The 23,306-nt window shown below is 38.0% G+C and overlaps 1 protein-coding gene across 1 annotated transcript in view; it reads left to right on the plus strand.

Moving 5' to 3' along the window:
• Positions 1-286: 286 nt before the first annotated feature.
• Positions 287-23,306, plus strand: part of LOC139007355 (pregnancy zone protein-like) — a 48,744-nt gene continuing 25,724 nt past the window's right edge. Inside the window, exons 1-15 of the mRNA XM_070410709.1 lie at positions 287-405; positions 4,795-4,978; positions 6,155-6,314; positions 6,451-6,503; positions 9,205-9,225; positions 9,502-9,670; positions 10,107-10,191; positions 11,718-11,829; positions 12,138-12,252; positions 12,620-12,729; positions 13,515-13,676; positions 14,726-14,953; positions 15,426-15,489; positions 17,559-17,701; positions 18,247-18,396. Of these exons, the coding sequence (XP_070266810.1) occupies positions 320-405; positions 4,795-4,978; positions 6,155-6,314; positions 6,451-6,503; positions 9,205-9,225; positions 9,502-9,670; positions 10,107-10,191; positions 11,718-11,829; positions 12,138-12,252; positions 12,620-12,729; positions 13,515-13,676; positions 14,726-14,953; positions 15,426-15,489; positions 17,559-17,701; positions 18,247-18,396 (1,842 nt within the window). The 5' untranslated portion in view covers positions 287-319. The remainder of the gene's footprint in view (positions 406-4,794; positions 4,979-6,154; positions 6,315-6,450; positions 6,504-9,204; positions 9,226-9,501; positions 9,671-10,106; positions 10,192-11,717; positions 11,830-12,137; positions 12,253-12,619; positions 12,730-13,514; positions 13,677-14,725; positions 14,954-15,425; positions 15,490-17,558; positions 17,702-18,246; positions 18,397-23,306) is intronic.

The following is a 23,306-nucleotide window of genomic DNA, read 5'->3' on the forward strand; positions in this document are numbered from 1 at the left end:
CACCATCCAGCTTTTTTCTTTTACTTTTCTATTTTACACTATGAAAAGAAAAAAAAGGAAAAGAAAAAAGAACCAGGCATTTTAAAAAAAAAAACCTACTCTCTTTTTTTCCATTGGAAAACAAATAATCAGCCTTGATAGTAATGAGGCAATCACTGAGAGCAACCACCCTCTTTGGGAATCTGTGTCCAATTCTGAGATCTATGTGAAATCTTTGTAGTGGGCCTTGCAAAATAGCAGCCATATAAAGCCTGGTAAATCTGACCAGGCTGAAGACAAGAAGTGAGGCACAATACGGCACTGAGATTTTTCCCTCGTGATGGGGAAAGACAGACTTCCTCATTCAGGTTTCACACTATTTCTCCTTGTCCTGTTTTCTACCAATGCCTCAAACTCTGCAGAACCGTAAGTCTCAAAGTCTTTTCCTCAAGTCTGTTCTTTTAGTCTCTCCTTTATAGCTTTGCTTTGTCTTTCCTATTAAATGCTACCTTTCCATTCCTTAAAATATCCTCTAATCATAAGAGAGGAATCATAAATGGTTAATATATTTTTCCTTTTGTTTATTCTGTACTCTTAAAATAATAGTCATCTACACAATGTCATCACTAGGAGGCATGTTTTCACTATAAACTAAAACCTGAGACTCCACAGACTCATTCTTTTGGATAGAAAGCATTAACTATAAAAATATTTAAAGCGTATAGTGGGTTGTAATTTAGCTCACATTGTAGATCATGTGCATAGAGAAAATATAGTTCCTTTATTTTTCAATAACTTATTGATTCTTCATCAAGAACCCTCAGTAAATGGTCAATGCAGGGAGAAGGTAATTTTAACTCTCTTCAGTTATAAAGTTGGTGAAATCCAAAAACTGTAAGTTTTCTCTTCCACCTCTCAGTTCCTCTCCAAGGCAGCGTCCAGAAGAATGTGATCGCTATTACTTACTGGGGGAGAAGACGGGGCAGGGCCCTTGGTCTCTGAGTTCTTTGTCTCCTTAGCCAATATCGATCTGGTTTATCCTTACCTGCTAACATTCATCATTTGAGTCTTTAGCCAACTAGTTTCTCTAGTTGATCCCTTTATCAAGAAGTCCCATAAGTTCTCTCTAGCTGACTCTGATTCACTTCAGCTCTTTCTTATCACGTAGAACTCCCAACTTTTGACATCATTCTGCCTCCTGTTCTATGGCTGTTCCAACACAGCCTGTGCTGCAGGATCACCTTTGCTAGTAACCCATTTGAGGCCTCTGGCCTCAGCCAGCTGCCTTTACATTCCTTCTGGGGAGCTATGAAATCCTTGGGTCCAATAACAACATATGGGCAACTGAAGGATCCTGGAAAGTTCAACTTCTAACCCTCCCTTGTCTACCCACACTGTACTGCTAGATAACTCTGATGTAGATACATCCCAGATTGGTACAGAGCAGCCTCCAGAGCACCAAATGGGGAGAGAGATGAAGGGATCTTCCCTTCTGAGTGTTACTTTTATCCACTTAAGACAGTTGATCCTCTCCAGGCCAATGTACAGAAGTAAAAAATCAGAACTCTGACGAACTCAAGTTCCTACCTTCTTCAGGCTTCTTCAATGCATAATTTCCCAGTAACCAGTAGGGGTGTATTTCTCATTATTCTTCTACCTCATTTACAAAACTGTGGATGGTACCGTCATGCATTGCATTATTGCATTCCACTCAGAGAGCTTTTGGAAATATGTGAGGGCTGTTCCGTTTTCTGAGTACAGTCTAAATAGAAGAAGCAAGTGGCATTTATTGGAGTAGAAATGTTAAGCAATCTGTGTTTTCAGTCCAACACAACAGAGAACTATTCTGCCCATTGAAAACCATTACTTTATATCTTTCCCGCCATTTAACAAAGAACAAGCTTCATGGCCTAGTTGCCATAACAGAAGAGGTATTTTCTCCTCACTATATAGCGAAGTTCACCTTAACCATCCCTCATTAGCCCTAGATGTGATAAATAAGAGCTATTGCCTAGAGAGATAGAGGTTACAGAGGAAGATGAAAAAGATAAGGTTAAAAGAACAAATGGACATGGACAACAGTGTGGTGATGGCGGGGGCAGGGAGGTGGAGGTGGAAGAGGGTAGGGGGGTGGGGACACTAAAAAATGAAGTCACCAGTTTAATATGTGCAAAATTTAATCACCCCTACCAAGGCAAATATTTAAAATGCAAATATTCATGATTAAGTAATACATTATAAGGTTTTATTTGCTCAGTACGAGTGAAATATCGGGGAAATTACTCAACCTTGATGGGTTCCATTTTCAATATTTGTTGAAGGAATGCTAACCAAACCTTTGTGAAATAGTTGCTTGAAATATCAAATATGTATGGAATGAATTTTTTAAATTGTGATCTCAATTTGGCTAAAGATAAAAGTAGTATATGGAATAAAATTATAATAGACTGATGATATCTTTTCTATTAATATCAAAAAACTAGGAAGAAAAAGTATATGTGGGTAAAAAATGATAATTTTTTATAGAGCCTATAATTAATACTGTACTGCATAGCTAAAAATTGCTAAGAGAGTAGATTTTACATTGTGTTCCCATTATAATAGTAATAATAATAATTATTATTATTATTATTGAGGAGGGAAACTTTTGGAAATGATGTATATGTTTATTGCAAAGATTGTTCTGATGACTTCACAGTTATATTCCTAACTACATACTAATGAAATACTACATACTAAATATGTTCAACTTTTTGTGTGTCAATCATACCTCAATAAAGTGTTTTTAAAATATAGAGAGAAAGTAAAGCCTTTGGAAATGATGGATTATAGTAGGCATGAATTTAGTCTTCAAGTCTTTTCTGTAAGCAGAGTCCAGAGGATAATATTACAATTCAATTTGGGGAGAAGGAGGAGATAAGGTAATAGACCAATATATGGGTCACTCAGATAAAATTTGTTATCTTCTGCTTCCTAACCATAGTCTGGAGTTGCTAACAAATGATGAATTTAACTAGAAGTTTGGGGTAAATAATAAAATTTTCAGAGAAATATGTCAATCTGATCAGCCTAGAACAAGCATGTCAAACTGGCCCACAATGAATGTTTTTACTGACCACCCAATATAACAGTATGTAAAAAACATTTTAATAAAAATTTCATAACTTAATTTTTACAATATCCTGTTATACATAATTTTTAATAATGAACTACAATGTTTGCTAACGACTGATTACTATAATCGTGTTACATTCATTTCCCTTACGCACCTTATGCGCAGGCGCACCATTTCTCTCCACTAAAACCAGCAGCGAGTATTTTAGCAGCCGATTGCCACATCATTAGTCTTGTACTGACTTGTTTGGTATGAGCAACAGGAAATATTTTGCTTTTGGAGAACAAGAAAACTAGGTTTATTTGCATTATGCTTATTAATTTGTGCAGTTATTCAGTATCTGGTAAGTTAATGTTCAAGAAAAAATATTAATTTTTATTAAAATATTCTATTATTTTATGTTAAGGATTACTCATTTATTTCAGCCCTTTGCATTCAGCATGTCTCTATTGAAATAAACCTACGTTTCTATGAAAATTGAAGCTTTTGTTTTTTTGTGGCCCACATAAACTTAAACCTTGTTTATTTGGCCCATGTTAGCCTTTGAGTTTCACATGCTTGGCCTAGACATTTGCCCCTAATTCGTTCTTTTGAATTGGATAGAAAGAGCTCAAGACACAATTTGGAATGGGAGAAAGATGTGTACAAATGGGCACTGCCACTGCCTGCTCCCATATGGTTGTTTTCGATGCTACTGATGCAGTAAGCCTGGCGGAAGGCTATTACATCTTTAAAAGAGCAAATGTTCAGTAGATCAAAGACATCCAAATGCAAGAAAGGGATTAGCTGAGAGGTACTGTCTGAATGACCCTGGGTAGTTTATTTAACTGCTTTGAGCCTCTCTGCTTTATAACAAAACATTAGCACTTATGCAATAAATAATTTGAGATTTTAATGACTTAAGAATGGCTCTAAAGATGTGTGGCACATAAATTTGCCAAGAAAAAATTTAAAACATATACAGAAAGATACATATACAGCAGACCACGTGGAGACTTCAATTGACCTCCGGATTTAACAACTAATCTATCTGTATTATTACCTATTCCCAGTCTCCCACCTATTGACTTTGGAAAGTAATAAAATTGTGTTTCCTATGTCAAATGCCCGTGGTATTTTTTTAAGGATAAATGCTCATGTTGGTGGTAGAAGGGAAAGGGCAATAAAACAATATAAAAATCATTCTGTTTTTCTTAATTGCAATGGTACTCTATAAATAAATGACTTAAACCTACAAGCATGGAATCATTAAAATTTTGAGGATTTACATTTTTATGTATTATTTTATGTAATAGATATATGTTCCCTGAAGTTCTTTCAGTTGAATCTGTGTAAATTCAGTCATGGCGTTCATGCACAAGTGATGTTTACTTAGACAAATTTTAATGTAAACTGTTTTATAAAGTGAGTAATCACCCACAATTTATTATATGTGTGTACTTTTGTGAGTCTATATTCAAGAATTTATATATTAAGGCTCTTTAAAACAAAGAATGCCTATAAAATTGAAATATCTTCAAAGTCAACTTATGAGGCACTACTGATGAGTAAAAGGTATCATTCTTATGCAAATAAGATGGAGGAGACAGGATAGAACTAATTGTAGCAATAAGTACATATTGTTATGGAAAACACAATGATGGTTGAAAATACTTGCTATCCTCTGGTTTTTCTCTGATTTAGCCTTCTTCTCTTCCCAGACAGTATATGGTGCTGGTCCCCTCTCTGCTCCACACTGGGACCCCTGAGAAAGGCTGCCTCCTTCTGAGCCACCTGAATGAGACAGTGACTGTGAGTGCTTCTTTGGAGTCTCCCAGGGAGAACAGGAGACTCTTCACTGACCTGGTGGCAGAGAAGGACTTATTCCGCTGTGTCTCCTTCACGGTGAGTACTAGCTGCCCGTCCCTATTTGATACATTATATCTCCATGGTAATGGAGAACTAGTGTTCAATCCCAAAGAATGACTTTCAAATGTTAGTGAGGATTTCAGAAAGAACCAAGGTGATGAATTCTTAGCTATTGAGGAACAAAGCATGAATTTTTTCACCAGGGTAAGAAAGAAATATTTTTCTACTTGCCAAAGCTCAATGTACTTCCTAAAAAATCTATACTAATAAAAGGGTAATATGCTAATTAGACCAGGTCAACTAACCATCTTCCAGACGTCCAACTTCCTTCCAGACAAAGCCATGGTGGTGTGGGCCGAGGCAAAGACAGTTAGGGGCAAGATCAGGCTGGCAGGGGGTTAGGGGTGACCAGGCCAGCAGGAGAGGGCCATTGGGGGCAACCAGGGGAGGGCAGTTGGGGGTGACTAGGCCATCAGGGGAGGGCAGTTCGGGGCATTAGGCAGGCAGGCAGGTGGGTGGTTAGAAGCCAGTGGTCCTGGATTGCGAGAGGGATTCCAGATTGGAGAGGGTGTAGGCCAGGCTGAGGGACTACCCCCTTCCCCCCTGCACAAATTTCGTGCACCAGGCCTCTAGTAAAAAATAAATGTATTAGCCACAGAAATTGTATGATTTATAGGTTCTTTCTAGCTTTGTTATATAGCCACCTCTTTCAGGCCAGAGTTGGACAATGCCTAGAAACAGATTGTACAAATACCTCATAACAGGACAGCATGCAGCAGAATTTTTCTCTCGCAGTGGGATATTACGTGTCTTTGTCCTTGGAATATGTAAATGGTTCAAAGTACTCCAAGAAAATATCCAGTACCTCTGTGAGGATGCTCAACTTGGAATACTTAGCTCCTATAGTCTTCCATACTTTTTCAGAGATGCTTCTCTCCATTCCTTCAGAAAACATATACTCTGTTAAAAAGAGTACAATTTAACAAATACAGTTCCAGATGAGCTATATGGGAATTTGTGTCCCATTGATTGCTGTTCTTACTGATATAGTTTTCCTATATCTTATATTAATATCTTCACTCTTATACCTGGAGAAATATTCATACTTACCGCGCCCTTTATGAAGCTGAATGAGAGACAGAAAATAGTAATGGTTGAAGGAGTCAAAGGGAGAAGACTGTGCTGTTCCTCAGTGGTATCTTTGTTCTTTAGCTCCCAAGACTCTCATCCTCTTCAGAGGTGGCTTTCTTCACTGTCCACATAAAGGGACAAACACACGACTTCAGGAAGAGGAGCAGAGTGCTGGTAAAGAACGATCAAAGTCTCGTCTTTGTCCAGACAGACAAACCCATCTATAAACCAGGACAGACAGGTATGTAGGGAAATTCCACCTCCTCAGCAGGTTTCCTGACAAAGTCACCATTACCTTGATCTCTTAGTCTTCTGTGTTATTACCTAATTTACTGGCTTTATCATGTCTGAGACTTACCAAAAAATTTCTTTTTCAGTAAAATTCCGCATTGTCTCTGTGGATGAAAATTTTCACCCCCTAAATGAACTGGTAAGTATCTCAATATCTCTAGTTTGGGTGGGTGGTGGTTGGTGGGATGAAAGCACTCACCCAAGGTGGGATGGGAAAGCCTAAGAAAAGTGAAGTGAAAGCTATTCCTTTTGGAACCTAGATTCCAGCTTTACTACAAATCTAGAGTCTTATACAAGGCATAATTGAGGAGTAAGAGATGAGAAAACTCTTTCTCCTACAACAGTAATAAACCAGTCTGGAAATAGTCAGCTACATTCGTTGTTCTCAAAACACTACATTAAGTATAATGAACAGGTACAATAAAAAGTTATGTGTTACCCATACCAATACTCGGAAGGAATTCATAATTAATTAAAGCACCAAAGAGTTTCACTTCTTCTGAATATATGTATATATTATGTATGTATGTATGTATGTATATATATATAAAAGGCTAAAATGATAAGTGTCCTTCCCTCCATCCAACCAGTTTCTATGACATGCACTGACCACCAGGGGGCAGATGCTCAACACAGGAGCTGCTGAGCTACAGTGACTTGGCAGGGGCAGTTCTTGGTTGATGCACCTCAAAACCAGAGAGGAGGGAGCCCGATTCCACCTTCAGCCATGGGTCATGTTGTTGCTGGGGCTCTGTCAGCCCGAATCTGGTTTACTTTACACTTGCATTTGCATTCCACACCCTTTACGACAGCAACTTTGCAGAGTGCCCTCTTGCACTCCGGGACCCCTCAAGGTTTCAGCCCGATTCCCACAGGCCAAGCCGGGGAATCCCACCTACCAGAGGGACCCTGCTCACTCCACAGACACCTTTCAAGCCGTGACACTACCCCAGGTGCTGCCAGCTGGTGAGGGACCGTGGGAGATTGGCTCCAGGCCATGTCCAGCCCATCTTGCCCAGTCCCACCCCACTGGCCACCTTGTAATTAATTTCCTTTCATGTGCATAAATCTGTGCATTGGGTCACTAGTAAAATATATAATTTTATTATACATGATAACATATTTTATAATTTTTATACATACATCATATACTATTCATTATATATAAAGTCTTCATTTCTGTTCATTATGTGTTCCTTCCTTCAAGTAGCTTTCAATATGAAGGCAAAGAAACAAGGCTATTCTTAATACATTGTTTGTGGGTAGTTTTTATCACGTGCTAACAGGTGGTGCGTGGCGCGGGCCATTTTTGCTAATTTTTTTGTGCAAATGGCAACGTTCAGTAAAATTACGATAACTTTAGTTTACGTATTTATACGTTACCCGCATTCTACCGCTAGTCTATAAAAAAACGTATTAATACGTGTCCCACGCTCTACTTACTACCAGTCAATGTAAAACGTATAAATACGTTTCCCGCATACAATGTGTTTTGAAAGATAGATATTAGACAATCTTGAAATTAAAAGAAGTATTTTTGGTTTATTTTAACCAAATAATTCTGGGAATTTTCTTCCTGTTAAGTCTAAATCATAATGACATATAACTTTATTAACATCAATTTTTAATTTATGTAAGTAAATAATATAGTCATAGTCTACACTAGGAGGATTTTAGTGCCTAAATAATATTGGTGAATAATATTAATTAGCATATCTGGGTATGCCAATTAGCCCAGATATGCTAATTAGTCACAACCAGATATGCTAATTAGTCATTGCCAGTATGCAAATTGACCATCACTCCAACACAATAAGAGAGGGATATGCTAATTAGCCCTGATATGTTGATTAGTCATGGCCAGTATGCAAACTGACCATCACTCAAACACACAAGATGGCCACCCCCATGTAGCCACCAGATGGCCAGCAGAGAAGGGCAATAGGGGGGGATCAGGTCTGCAAGGGAGGGCAGTTGGGGGCAACCAGGCCTGCAGGGGAGGGTGGTTTAGGGGAGACCATGCCTCCAGGAGAGGGCAGTTAGGGGTGAGCGGGCCAGCAGGGGAGGGCAATTAGGGGTGACCCGGCCATCAGAGGAGGGCAGCTGTGGGCAACCAGGCCTGCAGGGGAGGGCAGTTGTGGGTGACAAGGCCTGCAGGGTAGGGCCATTGTGGGGGCCAGGTCGGCAGGGGAGGGAAGTTGGGGGGACCAGGCCATCAGGAGAAGGCAGTTGGGGGTGACTGGGCCGGCAGGGGAGGGCAAGTTGGGGGGGGGGCAGGCCTGTAGGGGAGGGTAGTTGGGGGCAACCAGGCCTGCAGGGGAGGGCAATTGGGGGTAATCAGGCCAGCAGGGGAACAGATAGGTGTCGATCAGGCTGGCAGGGAAACAGTTATTGGGTGATCAGGCTGGCAGGCAGAAGTGGTTAGGGGCAATCAAGTAGGCAGGCAGGCAAGCGGTTGGGAGCCAGCAGCCCTGGATTGTGAGAGGGATGTCCCAGTTTGGAGAGGGTGCAGGCTGGGCTGAGGTTCACCCGCCCTACCCAGTGCACAAATTTTGTGCACCAGGCCTCTAGTAACTTAATAAATATTAATAAGTATCATTCAACAATAATATTTTTCAAAGAAATGACAACATGATGATTTTTGTAGAAATATGTTATGCTTTTCTTAGAACTATTTACTGATTTTTCTAAGCAATTCCACTTCTTTTATGTTTCTAGTTAAATTTTGATATATCTTACTACAAACATTCTTTTTCCTTAGTAAGCTGTTTAATCATAAATCTGAAATCATAGTCTTGGTGAAATTCTAATCACATCTCTTCTTTCATTTTTTCATATAGATTCCACTGGTCTACCTTGAGGTAAGCATCAGAAATAACATCTTATAAGGAAGTCAGTGTATTTAAGGAAGAGGAAATTCTGATACTATTCCAGACAAATGAACTGTTGTTAAAAACAAACAAAAACCTTTCAGATCTAAATTTTCCTATTCTCGGATGTCAGGTTTATTGTGGTTCACCTTTCTTCTGTGTTTGTCTTTCCTGAAGGTAATGTCAATTACTACCCTGAAAGTCATGTGTTTTGTCAAGGGCTATCATGACTAAATAATTATTCCCATGCTCCTTTCTTACCTCTAGAACCCAAAAAGGAATCGAATTGGACAATGGCAGAATCTCAAGTTAGAAAGTGGCCTCAAACAGTTAGCCTTTCCCCTCTCATCAGAGCTGATTCAGGGCTCCTACAAGGTGGTGGTAGAGAAGGAATCAGGCGGAAATATACAGCACCCCTTCACCGTGGAGGAATTTGGTAAGGATTATGAAAAATGAAAGGATCATAACTGTTTGGTTCATAGTGTGAATTCACTTAGATTTTTTAATTTTCCCACAGGTATGTTAAACTTGGAGTAGAGTCAGCTATATCTTTTTCTAAAGCCATCATTATTCTGTGAACACAGAAGTTTATAAGAGCTTGGTGATTTATAGTAGCAAGTTACACTTTATCAAGTATCAAAATGTTTAATTCAGTGGAACATCATCATTTGTTAACATCACTGAGATCTGTTGTGGTCACAAAGTCAGATTTTTGCATGAATTATTAAACCTAATCATCTTGAAGTTGATAGATGGAAAAATGAACGTTACTTTTCAGGTTATTTTTGTGGAAAAAATTATAGGCATGAAAATATTTGTATTTCCATTAATTATTTACTAACTTCCCTCTTTCTATTTATCTCTATCAACAGTGGTTCCCAAGTTTGAGGTCAAAGTTCAAGTCCCAAAGATAATCAGTATCCTGGATGAAAAAGTGGACATATCAGTATGTGGAATGTGAGTTAAGTTGTTTTTGTCTAAAATTTCATATTTTGCCTCAATTTTGAGTGATTAGTTAGCTAGTACACAATTATAAATTAATTTTACTTGGCACTTTTAAAAGTTTATCTCAGTGACCTCTCTTTATTTATATTATTAAATATTTCAAATGCACCAAAGAGTGTAGAAATTTCTCAAATGCACCAAAGAATAAATAATAAACATGTTTGCCGATTTTGTTTTCTTTAACATTTCAGGATAAATTACAGAAATCATGACATTTTCACGCAGCTACAACAGTATAGACCTTTAAAAATTAGTGACATTTTTCTATGCAATAATGATGACATTGTCACATTTAATAAAATAAAAAGTGATTATTCAATACTAACTTTGAGTTTACACTCAAGTATCCTTGATTTTCCTAAAAATTCTCAGACTTTCCTAAAAATGTCTTTATACATTGCTTTTAGTTATTATGACTCATGTGTACTTTCTTTTTTTTACCAACTCTCTACCATGAAAATTTTTGATTGAATATAAAAGTTGTCAGAATAGTAAAATATAACCACTTGTGACCGTCACCTATTACAAACACTATAAAATTTTGCCAATTTTGTTTCATTGATTCCTTCCCCTATAGTTTTTTCCCTAATATTTTTAAACAAGCCATGGGAAATCTATAAATAGCTCAAAGTTTTAAAAACCTAGACCCTCCTTTTGTCCCATGGTGTTAGCTTATGGAAAACAACAGGTCAGTTGGCCTATAAATGTCCCACTTGTTGCATTTGCCTTATTGGTCCTTCATGGTACATTGATTAATTAATTTACTCTCTCCTTTGGCCAGTTTTAAGAGAATATTTTGAGTGCTTTGCATAGATCCTCTTGGTGCAGTAAAGGAACAAATTTTTAAACACTGAAATAATCTCTCTCCATTTATAATTTTTTGAGGAATTTTCATACAGTTTTTCATAGTGGTTGCTCTGATTATATTTTTTACTTGAAGTTATATTGCAGGCATTTGCAAATAGAAAAGCAAAACTAGTGACCCCCCAAAAAACTTATCAATTATTCCATTTGTATTTAAAATATAGAGAAATAGTTAAGTATAGAGTGCACACATGAAAAACTTTATATGCCCCATGATTCGTTTTTTTTAGGCTTTCTGTCTCTCTTATCTATCTATCTATCATCTATCTATCTATTATCTATCTATCTATCTCTGTGTGTATTATGTTTGCTTATTACTTATTTTATTCTATTCATCACAGATTTTTAAAATTTGTTATAAAGAGCAAGATTTGATTTTATGACAAAATAAAAAGAATAATAAAAATGAAAACATAAAAATATCCCAAGGCAATTTGGCTGTGCATTGAAGTAAAGTTTCAAATGCCTTACTGAGTAATATCTTTATAGAGACATTTTCCAGACATGTTCCTACTTGATATGAGTTGTTATTAGAAAATAATTACTCTGTGCTGGGCTGTTAGTGAAAATGTAGATACCTTTCTTCAGTTCCTGATTTATTTCTTATGTGACAGATACACCTATGGGAAACCTGTGCCAGGACGTGCAACCGTGCGCATGTGCCGAAAATTATTTCATTCTTTTTTTTGTCCAAAGAAAGAGTTCTGTGAGGAATTCAGTCAGCAGGTTAGTATACAGTGTTCTCTCTGTGTACTATTGTTGACAACCATTGAGCTACCCAATTCTACTAACGGGCATCAGAATAAGCTGATCTTCAAATATTCACCACCAAAGATGAAATCCCTATTAATAGTCAACAAAATTCTCATTTTGATGACCAATCATAGAGATTGTAAATTAAATATGAATATTAAATTCCTAAAGGTTGATTAACATGTTTAACCCAAAAAATTCTTGATACCAAAAAGGAAATAGTAGATTTAGTGACTATGGGTCTGAATCTGTGTAACATTTACCAATTTTTGTATTCGCAGCTCAACAGCAATGGCTGCATCACCCAACAAGTAAACACAAACTTGTTCCAACTTAAGAATGCGGGTTATGAAATGGAACTTACAGTGGAAGCCAAGATTAGAGAAGAGGGAACAGGTTTGACTATTAACTTAATTTGGGAGATAAAGCAATAAATATTGATTTGTTTCCAGTAACAAAATAAAAGTCATAACAAATGTAGGAAATGAATTTTTTAAATATATTTTTATTGATTTCAGAGAGGGAGAGAGAGATAGAAACATCAACGATGAAAGAGAATCATTGATCGGCTGCCTCCTGCACGCCTCCTACTAGGGATCAAATCCACACCCTGGGCACGTGCCCTTGACTGGAATTGAACCTGGGACCTTTCAGTTCACAGGCCGACACTCTATCCACTGAGCCAAACCAGCTAAGGTGGAAATAAATTTTAGAACCAAATAACTTCCAAGAGTATTTACTCTTTCCTACCTATATTTTTCAGACCTAGAGTTCACTGGAAGTGGGACCAGTAAAATCACAAACATTGCAACCAGAGTCGAGTTTGTGAAAGTGGATTCACACTTTCGACGAGGAATACCCTTCTTTGGTCAGGTAGAGTGTATTGCAACTTAGAGGTAAATGAAGTGTCCAGTTGTTCCTAGGTCAAGGACACACTGATGTAATCCAAACCTAGTTAGTATTAGCAAATAATTAATATGACCCAAGTCATTGAACAAAACCAAAGTAGATAGTTTCCTTTGTAATATCACTGATAAAATACATGAACATACACTACTGTTTCTTTTTTGAATGTGTACCTAATAAAGATGTTTAATGTACTATAAGTTAGTTATTACATCAAGCTCCTTATCCCACCCATTTTATAATAAATAAATATATTTTTGCCATTATCCAGCCAGCATCAGAATTTTAAGACAGTTTCTCACAAATGACTCTCAATTTATGGCTGTCAATTTCTTGTTCTGTTTAAAATAAGTGAATAAATTATTTTATTTTTAAATATTGGAATTATTATAGTGTGCAGTTTATGACTATTATTATTGTATGATTTTCATATTTCATGTACATACTTTAAGATAATACAATAAATAAATAATATTGATTTTATTCATATTTACAATCAATTTTAGCAGTTTTATACTTACTGAATTTTTCTTAAAAAAAACACACACATTCTTGTGCAGATTTGTTTCAGAAAATGAAAATTAAGATGAGGATCCAAATGCAAAGAAACAGTTTTGTAATCAATCTGGAAGAGTTGTTTCTTATTCTTTGGTTTTTGTTTTTAAGTCATGGGAGCAAAGCAGCCTGTCCCCGTGAGTTCTACCTTCGCTCAGTATTCTCCACATAACTTAACAATTACTTTTCTTCTGTAGGTGCTCCTGGTAGATGGAAAAAATGTGCCCATTCCCAATAAACTCGTTTTCATCTCCGCATTTGAAGCCAATTATTTTTTCAATACAACTACCAATGAGCAGGGTCTTGCACAGTTTTCAATCGATACTACCAATATGTTGACCAACTACCTTTTTGTTACAGTAAGTATGAAAGAAAACAAAACCTGAGAACAAAGAGAACCTTAGCAAAACAGTCATTTACTCAGAAGTGAAGAAGGACACAGGCTGTATTTAAGAGAGAGAAATAAGAAGCTGTGCAATTTGGGAATAAACTTGGGTATATAAAAATGTCATTGGAAATAATAAAGACATTAGAAAAGATACTGTAGAAGTCCCTGAGAATTATTTTTAAGGGAGGGGTAAGAGAAGGGGGGATGGGAGACATCTATAATACTGTCAACAATAAAATAAAATTTTTTAAATTGTTCTTAAAATTTATGTATTATCTAAATATCTCATTGGATTTTTTTCCTCAACAATATCAGTTCTTCAACGAGGGATTCATGTAATTTGTTTTTCTATGTCTACTTAGATATTTTTAAAATGATCAGAACCCCCCACATTCACACACACACATTTACATATTGCCTAATAAAGAGGATAAAAAAAATCTATAAAGCCCTGGGCGGGTAGCTCTGTTGGTTAGAGCATCATTCTGATACACCAAGGTTGTGGAGTTCAATCTCCAGTCAGGGCACATACAAGAATCAATCAATGAATGCATAAAAAAAGTGGAACAAATGATCTGTCTCACCCTCTCTCTCAATAATCACAGGAGGCATAGATGCTAATTTTCTGAGGATTATTTATTTTGAGACCCCTGTGTAATAAGAGATTTTGTTAATATATATAATGTGATTTTAATTAAACCAACTTAAAAGAGACTCCTATTAAAGATTTTTAGCTTTTTAACTGGACCATTATTGTTCCCCTGGCTCTGAGCTGCACAAGAGTCAAATGAGTAATGAGTTGGCAGAATCAGGACAAAGGAGATAAATATGTAGATTATTTTCTTTTAATCTGTGCAAATTAAGAGATTGACAATATGTTTAGTTGGCAGTCAGCAAGAACAAGAGAAATGCAAAATATACTTTAGAGTAGAAGACACAAAATTGTAACTTCATTTTGGTGGGAAGCTAAAGTGAAGACCTTCAAGACAATATTGATTCTTTGTTCTTCTGTTTTATCAGGCCTACCATGAGAAAAGTGACATGTGTTATAGGATTGCATTTCTACAAGAAGAACACCGGGCTGCTCAGCACACTGCAAGACATGTTTTCTCCTTAAGTGGAAGTTTCATTGACCTGGAGCCTGTGGTTGGTACCCTGCCCTGTGACCAAACACAGACTATCAGGGCACACTATATACTCAAGGTGCCGGCCCCTGGGGAACTGAAGGAGTTCATTTTCTATTACCTGGTAAGAGTAAAGCCACAGATATATTTGGAGTTTATCAGTAGACAGAGTGGTGAATGGGCCCAGGAATGTAAAAAGTATTTGTGCACTACTATCTTGCTTTCTCATCAAGGTTCCCTTGATTCTTGATTTTCAGGAGGTTGATTCTCTCTAGCAGAGACTCAACAATCAAAAGTCAGTTATGTGGCCCAGCCAGGGTGGCTCAGTGGTTGAGCATCAACCTATGAACCAGGAGGTCATGGTTCAATTCCTGGTCACAGCACATGCCAGGGTTACAAGCTCAATCCCCAGAGGGGGACATGTAGGAGGCAGCTGATTAATGATTCTCTCTCATCATTGATGTTTCCATCTCTCTCTCCCTCTCCTTTCCTCTCTGAAACTGATTTTTTTTTTAAAAAAAAATAGGTTATGTGGAGAATAAGGTGTTGAAAACAGTGTCAGAAAAGTTCTTTTCTCTGCTGATTTTTCATTTCAGATCATGGCTAAGGGAGGCATCGTCAGATCAGGAAGACATGCTCTGCCTGTAGAGCCAGGAGACAGTGAGTATCTTCCAATCAGCCTCCCCGTTTCCTTGCCAACACATCCACCCTTACTCAGTGACAGTTCACAAGTGGGGAAATCATTCCCATTATCCCTTTACACTAAGAAAGGGGACAAAAGCCCTAGTGGGTTTGGCTCAGTGGTTAGAGCCTCGGCCTGCGGACCAACGTGTCCCAGGTTTGATTACGGTCAAGGACAAAGGCAAGTATTTCACCAAACTCCACACAACCCCAGTGCTAAGCTTAACAATGCTTAGGATTTGTTCCAAGTCTATGATTTTTCTTTACTTTTATGGTTCCTTTCCTTACCAGGCTGTTTTTAATATCAAAACAATATTCAAGAAGGTTTAATTTAAAATAAGCTATTAATCAGCACTTTCAATAATTGTTTGAAATAAACATTAAAGAACGCTGCAGTTTTGAATATCATTTTCCACAATAGTTATGTAGAGATCGATACAGCGATCTGGACCCTATTGCTTGCAAGGTTCCCCTTCACTCCATCTTGTTGCCTGTTTTTCTACTTCCTTTTAACAATGAAACATGTAACACACTTACAGAAAGAGGTGTGTCTAAAAACACTATTTATCTAATTTTTTCTGATATTTTAATTTGTGCATAATTCATAAAAGAAATAATCTCTGACTAGTAATATAAAGAAAACTCCATTAATTATTTACTTAATGAACACATCACAAAAAAAATGTATTGAAAGTAACTGAAGCAATAACTGAAAGTATTTCTCTATATAAGTAGTTAAATCACAATTATTTAGAATAAAACTGTTGTAATCACACATCATAATTACATTATTAATTGCCAATTTGTTCTCCACTAAAGAGCTACTGAGAACTCTTCACTGTGTTAGATTAAGAAACAAAAACAAAAACTTGTTTCACAGTTTGTCTAATTCAACCTTTTGAATTACTTAAGTTTAGCTTACTTATATAATTCTTTTTTATATGCTATTTTGCATAGTGTTTTAATATCAGGATACAAATTATTAATTTCAGAACTACTTCAAAATCTGTTTGAAATTCAGAATTCAGGTTTTTAATAATGAAACGTTCACAATTTTCATTACTAAAAGGTTACTTTCCTTCCAAAGCTTTCTTTCTCTGCCAAAACATTACGAAAAGGTTATTCTTCTTCCAAAGTTTCCTCTGCCAAAACATTACTAAGAGGTTATTTTTCCCTCCAAAACTTTCTCTGCCAAAAAAAAAGAGAGAGAAAGTTATGTACCATAACTTCTCATTCCATGTTTATAATATTTCAATCTATTCTTACCTTGTATGGTTAGCTCAAGATAGCAAATACAAGGGTTGAAATTTCCCTCTTTTTAGAGGGGAACTTACTCTTTTTAGAATTATAAGCTGAAAGTTGATCTCTCCAATGATACAAAAACATGAATGCCATAGTACTGCCTTTCTGGTCCCCAAGAAGTTGGGGAAAGGGGAAATAGAGCAGTTGTTAAATAGGAATAGAGTTTCAATTTGCAAGATGAAAAAGATCTGGAGATCTGTTTCATAGCAATGTGAATGTACTTAGCACCACTAAAGCATTCTTTAAAAATGATTAAATTTTGTTGTCTTCTCGTCACAACAACAACAACAAAAAGGCATATATTTGAAAAAATTTTAAACTCTATGATTATATCTTATAAATTACAGCTCTATCTTTAAATGGAAAATCATCTCTTGTCTGAAATCTAAAAGAAATGGTTGCTATTCATCACGAAATAAATTTCTTATTCTTAATTTTTAAATGAGTCCATCAGGCTTTAATTAAATGTGTATATATCAGCAGAATACTTTTGAGCAGATTTAAGTTTGTTTAGGCATAAATAAGGTATAAAATCAGGTAAAGATAAGCGTGAATATAGGAACTTGAACTTATTCTACAATGGAAGTGGTGAAGGGAGACATTAGCCTATTAATTTTTACCCCTTCACTGGAATGGCATTAAAGAGGTTAAGCCATTGAACGCATAGGCACAGTTCTAAGTTGGATAAGACCTAGTAACAGCGTCCTGACCTATGACCATTTTGTCTCATTCTCTCCATGCCCCAGTGAAAGGCAGCTTTTCCTTAGCCTTCCCTGTGAAGCCAGACATTGCTCCCATTGCACGATTGTTCATCTTTACCATTTTCCCAAATGGAGAAGTTATTGGAGATTCACAGAGTTTTGAGATTGAAAACTGTCTAGTCAACAAGGTGAGTGTCTTTAGCAAAAAAATCACAAGAACAGAAATAAATGGTATCGTAGGTACTGCCTATTTAACCTCAGAGAGGGGAAAAAATGAGTCCAGAAAAGTAAAATGAGTTGTCCAAAAGTTTCCAGGCAGCTAGCACAATAATTTTCCAAGTCCACAAAATTGCTTCCACATAAAACATAATTTAACTTTGTATCCATGGTGCCCAATTCCACCGATTCAATTGTGTGAAGTATGTAAGATGCTGTGACTCAAATGTTTCAAAAACTTGAAGAACAAATAGAAAACTGTATTATGAATCAGAGGTAATGATGCGCCTCTACTAGTAAAATTCAAGCAAGGCATCTATCCCTTATGACCCTGCGTCGCCTCCTTAGGGCAACACAGCATTTCAACAGCAAAGGCAAGATGATAAAAGAGGTTCCTTCCTGTCTGATGCTTCCCAGCGTAGTCATTAAAGCTGAATGTCAGGATGACCCAGAAATGTGGTCACTGCAGGATGACACAAGCAGAAGTGCGGGATGACTGTTCCTTCATGTCTCGCAGGTGGATTTGAGCTTCAACCCAGCAGTAAGTCTTCCAGCCTCGCAGGCCCACCTTCAAGTCACAGCTTCTCCTCAGTCGCTCTGTGCCCTCCGCGCAGTGGACCAAAGCGTGCACCTCCTAAGGCCTGAGGCAGAGCTCTCCCCGTCCTCGGTGAGTTCCCTCAGCATCAGGGGTTAGAAAAGGCTGCATGAGGTGCTCAGAGCAAAGAGAAGGCCCTGTTGAGAGTAAAATGCAAGAATATAATAAAAATATTTACCATTAGTCTAATATTATATAGTATCTCAAGCTCTCCCACACATTTTCTCATTTACTCTTTCCAGCATCCCACAGAGTAAGCAACAGCCCTATTTTATGATGTAAAAACTAAAGTTTGTAGCCCTTGCCGGTATGGCTCAGTGGATAGAGCATGGGCCTGCAGACTAAAGGACCCCGGGTTTGATTCCTGTCAAGGGCACATGCCCAGGTTGCAGGCTCAGGCCCCAGTAAGAGGCCTGCAGGAAGCTGCCAATCAATGATTCTCTCTCATTGACATTTCTATTTCTCTCTCCCTCCCCCTTCCTCTCTGAAATCAATAAAAATATGTACTTTTAAAAAAGAATGTTTTTTAAAAAGCACTGAGGTTTGTAACAGTTGAGACTTGTGCCAGCTTACCCAGAAGTGACATGGCTGAAGACATCATTCTGAAACTGCCCGCAAACTGCAATTTCCTCCTAGACATAACTTCCATTCCTATAAAGAATCAAACTTAAACCTGTTAACTCATGATTTACAATAATCTTAATGAAAGCTAACTTTTGTTAAGATTTAATCTTATATAGGTCATGCCAAAAAAAGAAAAGAAATTAATAAATTGCTTAAGTAAAATCATTGTTGGCCAAAATTAAAACAAATTAAATCATTTTTGGTCACTGGAGTAATTAATTTTATAAAATTAATACAAGCATGTCACGAAACTTTCAATGGATCTAACAGCGTATGTCTCTAGAGTACCTGGGGTCTGTAAAAGCGGTAATAAATGATTCACAAATTATTTTCAATTAAAAAAGAACATGACCTATCACACCATTGTCAGGAATGATGATTCACAGACTAAAATTTTAAGTCTCTCCTTTTTTCTAGAATTATATAATTCATGGTGGTAATATTTGGAGTGTCATGCTGATTTATTGCTGTTATCGTCAGCAGCAGCAGCACATGGTGTACTGGGTCTGTTGTAGGAGCTAGGGAAATACCAGTAAACATATCACAATCCTTGTCCTTATAGAGCAGTGACTTGAGAGAGACTATAATAAAAGGTTTACATGGCTCAGAAAAATAAAAGGTGAAATACTGGTTAATAATTGGTATTAGGAAAAAATATTTTCAAACAGGGTTTTTTAAGAGAAATCTATCAGCAAAAAGGGAAAATTCAGAGGCTACTTTTCTAACCTATATGTAGAACTACATTACTCATATTTTGAATTTTTCAGTATAAGTCAATTAAATTATATGTTACTAGAGGCCCAGTGCACAAAAATTTGTGCACTCGGGGGTGGGAGGTCCCTCAGCCTGGCCTGTGCCCTCTATCAATCTGGGACCCCTCCGAGGATGTCCACCTGCTGGCTTAGGCCCGCTCTCTGGGGGATCGGGCCCAAGCTGGCAGTTAGACATCCCTCTGGCAGACCGGCAGCCCTCGGGGGATGTCCACTTGCCAGCGGGAAGTAGGCCTAAGCTGCAGTCGGACATCCTTAGTGCTGCTGAGGAGGTGGGAGAGGCTCCCACCACCACTTCTATACTGGCAGCCATCAGCCTGGCTCGTGGCTGAGCAGAGCTCCCCCTGTGGGAGTTCACTGACCACCAGGGGGCAGCTCCTGCATTGAGCGTCTGCCCCCTGGTGGTCACTGTGTGTCATAGTGACCAGTCATTCTCAGTCATTCTGCTGTTAGGGTCAGTTTGCATATTACCCTTTTATTATATAGGATAGAGGCCTGTTGCATGGGTGGAGGCCAGCTGGTTTGCCCTGAATGGTATCCTAGATCAGGGTGGGGGTCCCGCTGGGTTGCCTGGCCAGCCTGGGTGAGGGGCTAATGGCTGTTTGCAGCTGGTCACCCCCCCTTCAGGGTGGAGGTCCCCACTGGGGTGCCTGGCCAGCCTGGGTGGGGGGCTGATGGCTGTTTGCAGGCTGGACAAGCCCCTCCCCCCAGTGGGGACCCTCCCCCCATGGAGGTTTGGCCAGCCTGGGTGAGGGGCTGATGGCTGTTTTCAGGCTGGCCACACCCCCTTTAGAGTGGAAGGTCCCCACTGGGGTGCCTGGCCAGTCTGAGTGAGGGGCTGAGGGCCGTTTTCAGGCTAAGAAAGCTCCCTCTCCCCCCGCCACATCCCCCCAATTAAGAAAGCTCCTAGCCTCTCCTTTTTTCTTTTTTTATTCTGGGATCTATTTACCTTCTATAATTGAAACTTTATTGCTTTGAGTGGAGCTCAGAGCTGGCCTCTGTGGGCAGGAGGGAAGCTGGGCTTCCTCCCTCACCAGGGGCAACCCACTCCTGCTCACTCCAGCTCTGTGGCCACGGCCAGCTGAAAGCAGGTATCTGGGGTTTATTTAGCTTCTAAAATTGAAACTTTGTTGCTTTCAGTGGAGCTCAGAGCCAGGCCGCGGCAGGCGGGAAGCTTGGCTTCCTCCATCACTGGAGCAAGCAAGCCTCCTGCTCACTCCAGCTCCGTGGCTGCCGGCCGCCATCTTGGTTGGGTTAATTTACATATAGTCACTCTGATTGGCTGGTGGGCATGGCTTAAGGCATAGCAAAGGTATGGTCAATTTGCATGTTTGTCCTTTATTAGTGTAGATTGGATTTATCATTGTCAAAAAGTTATCGCTGGCAAATTTTATAGCTTTCATTGCCTCAGGCATCAATATTTTAAAAGGATCAATTAACTTGCCTGTTTGGGGAAGTATTGGAAAGTATCAATGTTGGAAGATAAATCAGTAATATTGCAGCTTCTTTTGGGTTTTATTCTAGTTTCTACTTCTCAAACTTCAATTGTGAGTATAAAATTTTAAAACTGTGAGATGGTTATGTCAAGGATCATGATCCTGTTTTTAATCAACAAAATTAACATTCTTCAGAATGGAAAGTATAATCAAAATTCTTCTCAACCTTAGTATTTTATTAATAGGTCAAAATATCTCCTCAAAATAAATACATACATACATACATACATACATAAATAATTTTTAAAATCTCCTCATAGCATAATAATTATTACACAGAAGACAATGACTATTTTTCTCTATTTGAGTTAGAAGAGGGTGTTAAGGAGTTAACCTGAACAACAGAATTTTCTCTGGGTACTTTTTTTGGAGACATGTCTTGTTTTTTTACATTCCCTATTTACAGTAGTCTATTCTAAGCTCTTTTTTTTTCCAGTTTGTATTGAAGGAATTTCGTCTGCTCCTCAATATTTTATGTCTACCCTATTCCGTTTAATCATATAATTTTTAAAAAATATTTTTTATTGATTTCAGAGAGGAAAGGAGAGGGGGAGAGAGACAGAAACATCAATGATGAGAGAGAATCATGAATTGGCTGCCTCCTGCACATCCCCTACTGGGGATCAAGCCCACAACCTGGGCATGTGCCCTTGACCAGAATCAAACCTGGGACCCTTCCGTCCACAGTCCACTAAGCCAAACCTGCTAAGGTTAGTCATATAAATTTAACAATTGTTCCAGTTACATAACAAAGCTTTGAGTGTTAGGGAAGTAGGAAAGAATTATGAACAAAATGGAATGTTGGGGTTCTTGAAGTTATAAAAATCTTTAAGCTCACTTGTTTTGAAAATGGCCTGGAAAATATTGGTTGAGCTCATCTAACGTAGAGAGTGCATGCTCATATAGAGAGTATATGCTGTGTACTTACTTGGCTCTTCTACTCAAGAACAAAGATTATTATGTCGGTTATCTCCTAATGCATAACAATTATCCCCAAAACTTAGTGGCTTAAAACAATAAACATTTATTATCACTTTCTGTAGATTAGGAATCCAGAGTGACTTAACTCAGTGGCACTAGCTTGTGAGCTCATGAGATTGCAGTCAGCATGTTGGAAGGGCTTTAGTTATCTGAAGACTTGGTTGAGGTTGAAAAATCGACTACCAAGATGTGTTTCTCCTCCAGTTGTCAGGAAGCATTCGTTCCTCACCGCACAGACTTCTCCACAGGACTGCCTGAATGTCCTCATAACTTGACAGGTGATTTCCTTCAAACAAGTGACTCAAAAGAGAGAAGAAGCTAAAGCTGCAATATCTTTTACGACCTAGCCCTGGAACTCATACACCATCATTTCCACAACATCTTCTTAGTTATAGATGTCAGCCCTACCCATTATGGGAGGAACCACACAAAAGCATGAATATCAGAAGGCAGAGATTATTGGGGGCAATTTGGGAGGCTCTCTTCACAGTTTACCCTCAGACTCCCTGTGATTCATGATCTTCCCGCATGCAAAATACACTCACTTTTCTCCCTAAAATTCTCATTCCCAAATAGTAACAACTTAAAAACTGAACCACATCATTTAACTTGGTTCTAGGTGCATATGATACTCCCTAGGTACAGTTCCTCAAGTACAGTTTCTCTAGCTATAACGACCTTTAACTAAAATGTACAAAGTTATTTACCCCCTCCCCCCCACACACACCCAGCATATAATGGTGAAAAGTGGCATATTGACACTCCTGAGGGTTTCTTTTTTTCTTTTCCTATTTTTTAAATTAAATTTATTGGGGTAACATTAGCTAATAACATTATATAAATTTCAGTTGTACAACTTTATACTATGGCATCTGTATACTCTATTTTGTGCTCAATACCCAAAGTCTAGTCTCCTTTTGTCAACTTGTGATTGATCCCTTTACCCAATTCATTCTCCTCCCACCCTCTTTCCCCTCTGATAACCATAATTCTGTTGTCTGTATCTATGAGTTTTAGATTTTTTTGTTTGTTTATATGTTTATTTTGTTTGCTCATTTGCTGCTTTTTTTTTTTATATCTAAGACTAGAGCCTGGTGTACAAAATTCGTGC

This window comes from Myotis yumanensis, unplaced genomic scaffold, assembly GCF_028538775.1.
Source record: "Myotis yumanensis isolate MYYU_CA2020_CCGP unplaced genomic scaffold, mMyoYum1.0.hap1 SCAF_3, whole genome shotgun sequence".
NCBI lineage: Eukaryota > Metazoa > Chordata > Mammalia > Chiroptera > Vespertilionidae > Myotis > Myotis yumanensis.